General features: G+C 39.8%; 1 protein-coding gene across 1 annotated transcript in view; it reads left to right on the top strand.

Annotated features, from left to right (window-relative positions):
* Positions 1 to 11,881, top strand: part of lmtk2 (lemur tyrosine kinase 2) — a 28,543-nt gene that overhangs the window by 12,007 nt on the left and 4,655 nt on the right. The window contains exons 4-10 of the mRNA XM_005734595.1: positions 228 to 304; positions 1,030 to 1,145; positions 1,386 to 1,473; positions 6,220 to 6,350; positions 8,869 to 8,953; positions 9,523 to 9,644; positions 11,681 to 11,830. Of these exons, the coding sequence (XP_005734652.1) occupies positions 228 to 304; positions 1,030 to 1,145; positions 1,386 to 1,473; positions 6,220 to 6,350; positions 8,869 to 8,953; positions 9,523 to 9,644; positions 11,681 to 11,830 (769 nt within the window). The remainder of the gene's footprint in view (positions 1 to 227; positions 305 to 1,029; positions 1,146 to 1,385; positions 1,474 to 6,219; positions 6,351 to 8,868; positions 8,954 to 9,522; positions 9,645 to 11,680; positions 11,831 to 11,881) is intronic.

Below are 11,881 nucleotides of genomic sequence, written 5' to 3' on the forward strand. Positions count from 1 at the left end.
TGGGACTACCTGTATAAATAAAGGTTAAGTTAAAAAATTAAATATTTCAGATAGTTTGTTAAGAAGACCATCTCTGACTCAACTATGTGACAACACAATTTCTCAATTTAATTTCACTGTAGTGTTTTCTATTTTGAAGTTGTTGTTTTATTAAGTGGTTCAGATGTAACTTGTGATGCGTCGGTTGGGGCAGTCTTAATAACAGCGATGGGTATTTGGTGTTACAGAGGGATCAACAGGCTTCCAGGTCGTGCGCCACAGTCTGAGCTACATCCAAGAGATCGGCAACGGCTGGTTTGGCCAGGTAAGATAGTTTTTCTTTAATTATCTTCTTCACAAAATTGCATCCACACAAAAGACAAAGAGCTAAATACTCATCTGAAAAATTCATTTAACAAGATGGCAAGCTGTCACTTGTGATTTAATCATTGAATCACAAGTGACAATCATTAATCAATATCGCTACAACCAGTGACTACAGTGGCTTGCAAAAGTATTCGGCCCCCTTGAACTTTTCCACATTTTGTCACATTACAGCCACAAACATGAATCAATTTTATTGGAATTCCACGTGAAAGACCAACACAAAGTGCTGTACACGTGAGAAGTGGAATGAAAATCATACATGATTCCAAACATTTTTTACAAATAAATAACTGCAAAGTCGGGTGTGCGTAATTATTCAGCCCCCTGAGTCAATACTTTGTAGAACCACCTTTTGCTGCAATTACAGCTGCCAGTCTTTTAGGGTTTGTCTCTACCAGCTTTGCACAGAGACTGAAATACTTGCCCATTCTTCTTTGCAAAACAGCTCCAGCTCAGCCACTGTAGTATATTGTGTCAAGTAATCCTTACCTCTCAAGGAAAAAAATGACACCTTTTCCTCTGTTAATCAAATCTTTTTCTTTTTCTCTGCAGTTAGTGGTGCTCCTTGAAATCTTAGAAAAAAACATCTAGACTTGGGTGGTGGTGATGAATCTTTGTTTTCTTTTTGTTTAGCGTGACGTGTTCTTTCTGTTGTATTAACAGGTCCTGTTGAGTGATATCTACACAGACCCAGGGACAAGAGTGGTGGTCAAGGAGTTGAAAGCTAATGCAAGTGCCAAGGAGCAGAATGACTTCCTGCAGCAAGGGGATCCATACAGGTAAAAGCTGATGTTTCTCTCTTTGAGAGCACCCCATTTGCAGAGAGCTGTTATTGTTTTTCAGAAGGCTATGGTTAGGGTCATCAACTTATCAAAGACTGTTTTGTTTACTGCACCCGGAGCATCTTTCCTCTTACTTATTGCATTAGTAATTGCAATGTATAGTTTGCTTATTTTAAACTTTTTTGGTAACCTGATGGTCATCAAATCAATGACCTGTTATGTCAATTTGGTTTTCAGAGTTTTGCAGCACCCAAACATACTCCACTGCCTTGGACAGTGTGTTGAGGCAATTCCCTTCCTACTGGTTTTTGAATACTGTGAAATGGTAAGTAACTATATGCTTTTTAAAATACACCAGTACAGGTATTATGTCAATAATACCATATGTACATGGGAATTAAATTAGGCTGTTGTCAATCTACCATCTACAGTCCTTGTCCAAGAATTTTCAGTGATTGTGAGGTGGCTGTGCTTATGGTGTTTTAGCCACCACTCACCTAGAAATTTGTATTCATTGAGGAAATTGAGGAGTTTGAGAATTAGCTCATACACAGGTATTTAAAAGATAGTACTCAAAAACTGTTTATCAACTTGTGATATGTGAGAGATGCTCAAATTTCACAAGAAACTGGTTCTTAGCAACTACTAAATATAGTAGTGAGACTACCCGGTCTAGGTGTGTCTTTAGTCACCAGACCTACTCTGGAGTGATAAGACCAGATAGAGACACTATTATGAACTTGGCAAACTGAGCTTTTTTTCTGCGATATGACACATTGCACTTGTGATTTGGATAACTATATCAGGGATATTCCTGGCAACTAATTTCTTAGTTGCCTAACAGATTGTTCTAAAACTAAGAAACTCAGATATTAATGTAAATTTAATTTAATGGGCATCGTCAAAATCCATATTCTGCTTAAATGCATGGTACTTTGCGTTATGCACTATGAACCTGTGTTATACTCCAAACAGATAAGAAAGACGAAAAACACTTAAACTAACCGGCTCAAACTGGCTTCTTTCGATGTGTAGGAGTAGTGGCTCTACTCTGAGCCCCTCCTGAATGACTGAACTCCTTACAATATCGCTAAGGGAGAGCCCATCCACGTTTTGGAGAAAGCTGAGTTCCGCCGCTTGTATCTATGATCTCATTCTAGTAGTTTTAACATAAAGATCAGGCCTAGATTAACACATTTATAGTATTTCTCAACAACGATGGCAGATGACTGTATAACATTTAGGACACAATAATTTATTGGCATTGGAGATCAATTACAATTTGAACAAATGGCTTAAATGACTACTACGTCTGGTACCAACTAGTGACAACAGTGACTATTAGACGTGTAAGCGACTAGTCGCACACATCCCTAAACTACACATTTTATGGCTCAGTATATAGTACCTTAATTACCTCGTCAGCATGCACTTTTTATGGCAGTTGTAACTGCTGAAGGCCAGTGTATGGTGCTTTGTAAGGGTTTGTTTGCAGAGCTCTCTGCCTATACCAAAGAATTATGGGAATTCACCTGACACAGAGGGTATGGAGACACTATTTTGTGCACTCCTCCATCAAGTCAGTGGAGCATTACCTCTGACTGATTGAATGCTGACTGGTTGGAAACATGTTAAACAGCAAAGAAGCACAGACAGTGGCTGCTGTGGATAGTTGTAATTAATTTATGTTACTACAATATAAAGACATTTGTTGTACACTTTGATCTCGGTTTCTTCTGCAGCCAGTAGTTTTGATTATGGTGCACTATTTTTTTTTTCATGCTGAGTTTTTTTCATGCAAAAAATAAAAATAATTACTTAAAAAGCCCAAACCATCCACTCAAAGCCAAGAAAATGAATGATCTAATCATAATGAAGTCACTCAGACTACATTATGGCAGCTGATTTATTCACTCTTCTCCTTTATTTATTCTGGATGGGTTGAGTTCTGACTGAGGGAAAGCTCTCTTCTCCTGCCTCCTCCTTCTCCGGCCCGAGTTACATAGTTACTCTAAGCTAGGGACCTCTCACATTCCCACCTCGCCCAGCAAAGCAACAGGCTCCATTTACGCTCCTCTGGTGTCAGATCCCCCAGTTGCTGTGTTTGTGCATTTTTATTGCTGGCACCTTGTGTGTGTGTTAGCGGCTGTTGAGTGCAGTAAACTAAGCTCTTTCTAAAGAAACCTATGGGTGCACGCTGATGAATGCAAAAAGCCAAGAGTGCTGTCTAAAAATATAAACCACCCTGTCATTTCTGTTTGATTTATTTAGCAGGACAAATCTTGACTTTGACTTTGAAGTTGTCTCCAACAAAACTTCAAAGTTGATATATTTTATATATAGATATATTTTAATGTTTATATAATTTTTTTTATTTTAATGTTAGTAATGTTAGGCCTGTCTGTAAATGTAGAGTTTGTACCCAGGTAAGGCGTAAGGTAACACTGCTTGGAGCAACTTTCTCCTTGCTTCCCAGTTCTCTGACATGTCCCTCAGTGTCCAGTTCAACTTATCTTGCCAGGGATTGCGTAACCTCACTAGACTGGGGTATTGTCAGCTGCCCAGACCTGGCAGATGACCTGGCATTGTGGTTTTTCCCAGCCAACTCTCGTAATGGCTCTGACAGGACATGGAAGTGAGTCAAGGTGAATGACTTATTATGAATGCGTGCAAGCTATTAGGGAGGATGGCATGATGAAGAGCAAGTCCTGTTTGTTGAAGGCGATAATGTGTGAGGGTAGCACGACTAAGTGATGTGTATGCTCACTATCCCTTGCTAGATAAAAGTTTTGAGGCCTTTATCCAAGTACGGTTCGGGTCTCGTCTTATCAGTGTGATAAGCAAGATGAGCAAAATAAGCTGCTGACACTTGCTTCATAAAGAAACAAGTGTCGAAGTGCTTTAGTTGCATGTAAAGTAAGGGATGACTTGCTGATGGCGTCTTCCTACTTGAGGCCGTGTCAATCATCTGCTACATGTCGAAACATGAAATGTGACACTGCAGCTGCCCAGCGGACAAGGTGAATCCCAAAAAGCCAATGTACTGTGACGTTCCCTCTGGCAGGCTTTTGATTGATGGCGGTTTTTATATTTTGTATCACCCATGCCAGTAATCCTGACTGAAAGCATTTTAGACATCAAAATACATCCAGCAACTGGTACATGGGCTGCAGAATGTCACATTCTATAGTGTTAGTGAAAGCTTCAACTGCGTAGATTTTCTGCCTAGTGATTGGCCAAGATGTTTGTTGAGACTTTTCTAGTTCAAGGTCTCAGACAAGTGGCAGTTCTTCTTTTTAGATTTCAGAATTCACCTTTGTCCTTTTTTAACTGTTACAGCAGCAATCGCTGTGATTGCTTTTTCTCTTTGTAATACTGTAAAGAAGTTACACCATCACCCTGTGAGCAAGGTTATGTTGTTGTTGCCCATTCTCACAACTGCTTTTATTGAAAATCAATTATTTTTTAAACTTGAACCGATTTAACAAAGGTGCCTATCCTTGGCCTGCTGTGGTTCTAATATCCAGTCGCAGAATTCAGCAGTAGAAAGCACTTAAAATAGCTTTTTTTTTCTTTTCCCCACCACTGTTAACTTGATCGTGTGATTACTGAGTTAGGCACGAATCTGTGTTGGAACCTTTACATATCCTTGTTATAAACAGGCCAGACACCAGACTTAATTGTTTTGGCCTTTCATTTCATTAACAGCGCTGGATCCCCATGAACCCAAACCTAATCACCTGCTTCACATAAAGATAGGCACGCAGTATCACTTACCATATATTGAATATAGCTCTTCAGTGAACACCCCTTCTCAGAGCTATGTGTCTGTCTGTGTCTGTGTCTGTGTCTGTCTCTGTCTGTGTGTGTGTGTATGTGTATGTGTTTGTGTGGAATAAGCAAACAAATAGTGCTTACGTAAGACGACTGATCTAAGCTGCTTGCACTGAAATGGCTCAAGGAAAAGTAAACCCTTTGTAAACACACACCCAGACTTGCATGCTCAGTAAATGCATGGGATTTGACATTTTTATTAAAGCATTATTAGCATTATCAGTGGATTCTAAATACACTAGCATTATTTTTAAAAGAAACATTTGTTTAATCTACATCAATTCCCCTGACAGTTTGATTTGTCAGAATCACTACTTCATGACTTTTTGCTGTGAAACTTAATGAGAACTGAGTAAACTAACAATCCTTGGTCTTTACTAAAATTCTATAACAATACAGTTCAAAAATAAGAAAATTGCAGATTGCCCCTTGTGAATGGTTGAAGGTTAATTGTTTGGTTTTTTTTGCCTGACTTGTCTTCGCTTTTAAAACTTTCAGTTATCGGCAGTTATAAATACCAATAGATTGGGAAGTGGCTAAAATTAGCCACTAAGATTGTCCTGGCAATAAATTAGTCAGGCTCTAATCATGCTGTTACTCTTTGATGGCCACCTTTGCTAAAAGATGTTTGTAACAGGGTTCATTCAGAAAAACCTTTGCTCACATAGTTCATCATCTAGTTAATGGTTAGCAAAGCTCTAGTATACAGTGCAGTATTTAGTTGCTGAACAGTCTGAAAAGTTTTGGTTAAAGTGTTCACAGCAACTCCCTGTTGACTGTGTTTTGAAACTGCACTCATCTGAGATCCAGCTCCATCACAGAGACCCCTGCAGGACTGTCACTCTGATAACTTACAGCATTTTGTGTCCTCTATCAAGTTCATGTCTGTGTTTATTGTTTAGAGGGGACTTCAGTCTGAACCCCATCAGGCAAATTTATTTCGCTGGTCTGAACTGGATTCTTTTGTACCCATATACCTGTGACACAGCAATACTCATTAAACCGCCTTACCCTTATTTATTTTTCTCACATGTCAGCAGTGAGAAGTGCTGAGAAGTCAGGAAGAAGAAGGGGACTTTGCTGCCCCTGTGTGGCGATGTCTCCACATTGCATTTAATTATTGCCACTTGATAAATTCTTCCCATTGCTAGAATACATACGAGGTTCTGCTGCATTTGTTTAATGTTTATTCCTGATACTAATGAGCAAATGTGTTTATCTGTGTGTGCCTCTGCAGGGGGATTTGCGGGGCTATCTTTCTCAGCAGGACTGGATGTTCAGAAATGCTGAGTTGCTGCAGCTGCAGAGGATGGCCTGTGAAATTGCTGCTGGTGTCACTCACCTTCACAAACACAACTTCCTGCACAGGTAGCACTTCAGAGCTGCAACACTTTTAGCTACCTCTCAGTTTTGATCCACTAAGCTAAACGTTGTGCTTTTCCTTCCACTCAATACAGCTGGTGTTTCAGGAAATGCTTTTCTGTCTAGTGGTCACTGACAACTAGACAGAAAAGATTGTATTGACTGTATAATCAAATTGTGTGCTCCAGTTGAATTTTAATGTTAAAAAAGATAAGTAGAAATGTTGGTGATTTTTATTTAATGAATGTACTTGACTAACATGTTTATTCTGAAATCCCAATATACTAAAATCACACCAAGTATGTGCTCTTATTCGTTTTAATGTTTGTCCTATAGATACATTTTACTAGGTGCGTACCACCAAGTATCTCTTGGCGAGTACTTAGTCATTAGCATGCCATAATATTATTATAAAGACAAAGGTAAACTAATAGTTTTACTTTTGTGCTGACTGCCCAGCCACTCTAAGGAGTACCAGTGGTGTCCAAAAATGGTGTGCACAGCAGAGAAGGCTGCGTTTCATTTTCACCCCAGTCTGTACTGGACATCTGGCTGCCAGCCAGCAGGGGGGTACAAGGGGTGTTGGGAACTTGGGGAACATACGATGCTCAGCTCATCAGCTCTATTTTGCCTGCTCAGAATAAGCTCAGGGGGTTCCAATTACACAGCTCCCATGCATTGCCACAGTGTCAGCTGTCCGCTGCCAAAGGGATATGATGATTCTGCTTTTTGCGTGTAAGTGGATAGCCTCATATTGGGCGTTGTGTTTTAATCCTTGTTACTACTCAACTAGAGTTCTACAAGCCTGTTCTCATGTGAACTAATTTATTCTGCAATCGTAAAAATGTTTCTGTGGCACTTTTAACCACAGAATATAAATTAAAAAAAAAAAAGTACCACCAACTGAACAACACTGCACACAGACACATGCTGGCAGAAATGACAGAGAGGATGGTTATGTAGCAGTACCATGTGCTGTACACGCCGTATCCAAAGCTGAAACCTCAGCTTCGTAATGCAAGGGTGAAATTGGACCCGTTGCAGTACAGTATGTAATTTATTCTGTGTGCCATGAATAGATTCCCAATAGGAAGACGTGGACAGGGGTGTTTAAGCCATTATAAGACATTTTTGTGCTTTTTCATTAGGGTTTACCAGGATTTTGATTGTATTATTCTACTAAAAAAGTGTTAATGTGTTAATGATTGTGTTAATGTTTAATAAGATCACCTTTTCATAATATAAAAGAGGAAAAATGTAATCTAATCCAGTGCCAAATCACAGGAGTGATCATCTTAAAATGCTTTATATTATATAGTAAGGTAGGTAGGGTTTCTATCTAACAGCTTGCACTGTTTATTTTCCTGTAATCCACGGCGTATTATGCTATGTTTTCCTCCTGTGTTAGTCGAAGCATCCTAAAGGATCAAATACCCTTTGCCTGAACAGTTACAGTGCTATCTTTGACTGCAGGTTTTATTTGCTGCTGCATTTACATTGTATCTGATATTTTGGGGGGGTTTTTGAGAGTGGGGAGCAAAGTTATTTTCATGCATTTTCTATAAAAGATCTTTGTCAGTTGTTCTTGGACTCTGCATTTATTGACTAGATTAGGTTACTAGATTATATTATTCTTTCTGTGTTAACAATGACAGTTCAATACAAAGACATATTAGTTATGTTGCTTTTTCTGCTGGCAACCATGATACCAAATTGCGCAAGTGTCTGTATGGATGGTAAGGTATGGAAGCGATCACTGCTGTGGCATGCATTAACCTTGTAGGGTTAAGATATTGGACTTGCTTCCTCACTGCTGTGTTACTGTATGTTGGGCTGTCAGCCAGCAGCAGAGGACAGGGGACAGGAGAGTTTAAAATACAGCTCCATTTATCTTACAGGGGTTTCAGTGGGTCTGACAGTAGCTGGGCCATGTGCATGCAAGAATACTTGTGTCAGCAGGGTTTGTCATTGGGTGGGTAAAAAGGCCTTGGAGCTTGTGGACAGGGAATGCTGCAGGGCTAGAGGGAAACCAAAGCCTGCCTCTTCAGTCGGTGTGAATGAACTACCATATGGCTGTTTAATGAGCAGACTGAGTCTCAAGAGCTTGTGACGCCCTCCCCTGGCAGACTAACAAAAAGTCTGCACAGCCTGTGGTTCCCTCCAGAAATCATATCCTGCTGTTGGATGCACAGTCAGGAATAGTCCCCACAGCTTGTTGCAGTGTGAAAGACAGAAAAAATAAGAAAGACCCTGTTCTAATTTCCTCTAAATGTTTAAGTGTTTTGTGATCCTTGCCAAACTTTCCTCACTTGATTCTTGTTGATTGTTTTGCACACTCCTTTTTTATACTTCTAAATGGTAATGCCAGCATAGGCTAAACAAAACCGAATAAGCTAAATAATTTCATTAGTGATGGCCTCGGTCTTTCTTCCAAATCTGTGAATGCTGTAGCAATTGTGAATTTGTCTTGAATGTCTTCACCACTCAAAATGTAATGCTCATGTCTGTGTTTATGCTCCTGTAGTGATCTAGCACTGAGGAACTGCTACCTGACTGCAGACCTCACAGTCAAAGTGGGAGACTATGGCATTGGACCCTGCAGATATAAAGTAAGGAGAAACCTTAAGTGAGATGCATAAAAGTGTTAAAAGTGCAAAGAATAAAGCATTATATGAATGGATGAATACGCATGAAGTGATTTGAGTAGTTGGTAAGTAGGCAAGCACTGTTTAAATGCAAGTCAGTTTTATTTATGTTTAAGTCTGGCCATGTTTTTTGGCTGAAGTCAGTGCTTGTGCAACCAGTTGCAAATGAACAGACTGAAAATAAACAGACTTTATCAGAGGCTGTACATGTTTCCTTTGATCAACAATATATTTCACTGAAGAATTAATACTGTCCTCTCATATAGCATGACATGCTGCATATGTGAGGAAGCTCTGTCTGCTGCATTCCTTTAATACTGCTGATCTGTCAGTTTGGCTGTCTGAATTTAATACTCATGATATAAGGTCACCCACTAGATCTATTTCTGTAAAGAAAGAGGGAGGCAGTGCAAGAGTGAACCACCTCAATGAGAGCTAATAAACGTTTTATTTAGGTCATATTTCTGCAGTATTTCTTGGAAAAAAATTGTAAAAAATGTGTAACAGATTGTTTTTAAATTGTGCTACCATAGGAAGATTACATCATCACAGAGGATGATGTGTATGCACCCCTTCGTTGGTTGGCCCCTGAGCTGGTAGGCGAGCGCCATGGTGGCGTAATTACTATGGAACAGACCAAGCCAAGCAATGTGTGGTATGTACCAGATTTCAGCCCTGCACTGACACTAGAGGGCATTTCAAAAACTGACTCACACATCCAGGCTCACTTGCTGTCATTAGAGAAGAGAAACTGTATTAATGTGTTATAACAGGTATTCTAAGTAGAGCCAAATCCACAATAGCTCAAATAGACATACATGTAATTGGAACATGATTTATTTTTGGAATACAACAAAGTATCATAGTAAATGATTACTTACAGTTTTGCTAATATTCAGCAGATTAAAACAACAATCCTGACAGTTCACCAACTGTACATCTCTCCTCACAGTATTCTTTTTGAGCCCCTCCATGACTTCACAGTTACTACTGCCTGTTTTAGTCAGGACAATCTTACAAATGACTTGTAATTATATTTTAGTTATATTTAGTAGTTATATAAGTTATATTTTCTTTATTGAATAAAGGTTACATTAAAAACTAAGTCTATTATGGGTGGCTGTAGCTCAGGTGGCAGAGCAGGTCAGCCACTAATCAGAAGGTCGGTGGTTCGATCCCAGGCTGCCTCCTAACTGCATGCCAAATATCCTTGGGCAAGATACTAACCCCGTGTTTGCCTACTGGTGGTGGTCAGAGGGCCCGGTGGCGCCAGTGTCCGGCAGCCTCACCTCTGTCAGTGCGCCCCAGGGCAGCTGTGGCTACAATGTAGCTTGCCATCGCCGGTGTGTGAATGGGTGAATGACTGAATGTAGTGTGAAGCGCTTTGGGGTCCTTAGGGACTAGAAAAGCGCTATACAAATGCAGGCCATTTACCATTTACCATATTATCCAAGTACCTAATTTGCCACTGAATACAACTATGTTGACATTCTAAACGTTTCCTGAGGTAAAGAGAAAGTTAGTGTTTATTATGTAATCCCACAGCTACACTGAATCTACAGCAAATACAATTTCCAACCACTTTATTAGGTACTATTTAAGGCAGTTATCTAATCAGCCAATCACATGGCAACAGCACAGTGCATTTAGTCATGTAGACATGGTCAAGACAACTTGTTGTTTCATCAAGTTCAAACCGAGCATCAGAATCGGGAAGAAAGTGACCTTGAACATGGTATGTTCGTTGGTCCCAGATGTCCTCCTCTGAGTATTTTGGAAACTGCTGATTTTCCCACACAGTCTTCTCAAGTGTTTACAGAGAATGTTCAAAAAAAAAGAGAAAATATTGGAAGGCAACAATAATTTAAATAACCACTCATGACAACAGAGGTATTCAGTTGAGCCTTTCGGAATACACAACACATTGAACTTTGAAGCAGGACTACAGCGGCACAAGACCACACTGCATGAATCTGGTGTAAATGTCTCTGCATCCATCCTGGCTTGTATCAAAGATCAAGGTGGTGTAATGGTGTCAACGATATTTTTGGAATACTTTGTGTGCCAACCAAGTATTGTTTAAAGGCTGCAGCCTACCTCAGTATTGTTGTTGATCATCTCCATCCGTTTTGCATCATGGATGTGCAGCCGACAAATCTGCATGGCAGCATCACACAGTTCTGAGGGCAAAAGGGGGTCAAACCAGGTACTAGCAAGTGTCTGGTGAATGTATGGATCGTGTGTAGCAGAACGTATCTTTTACTCTGGACACATAAGCAGTGCACGTTTTGTGTAGGGATTTGTGAAGCACAGTCCAAACATGATAAGCTTTCACTGTGAGATTAAGTTGTCTTTAGCTACTTTAGCAACTCAACACAGCGCTACAAAATCTATTTACCAATTTTGTGTGAAACTGGTAAATAACTACCTATAGACAACAGTTGACTGTGTAAAGTTACTGAAGTTACATTGTCTGGTACCTTACTGACAAAAATAATGCTGATGCTGGTATATGTAATAAAATACAAGCACTTTATGATCCATTTCTGTGTAAACTTGGCTGTTTTGTGGAGTCGTATAGAAAATTCATCTAGTTTCAGAAATGTAAAGCAGATACCTGTGGCACATATGCATTGCTTATCCTTCTAGTACAACTTTTTTTTTTTTTTTTAAATCCTTAATTGTCCATAGGGCATTGGGGGTCACATTATGGGAGCTCTTTGAGAATGCTGCTCAGCCGTACCCACATCTGTCTGACCGAGAAGTTCTCAACCATGTGATCAAGGAGCAACAAGTCAAGCTGTTCAAGCCACAACTGGAACTTCCCTACTCTGATAGATGGTGAGTCCCCGGAAGATGGCTATTTAAGCAGCTTGCATTAAAATTGTTAAA

This window comes from Pundamilia nyererei, unplaced genomic scaffold (genome assembly GCF_000239375.1).
Source record: "Pundamilia nyererei isolate P.nyererei 1_Seehausen unplaced genomic scaffold, PunNye1.0 scaffold00059, whole genome shotgun sequence".
NCBI classification, from domain to species: domain Eukaryota; kingdom Metazoa; phylum Chordata; class Actinopteri; order Cichliformes; family Cichlidae; genus Pundamilia; species Pundamilia nyererei.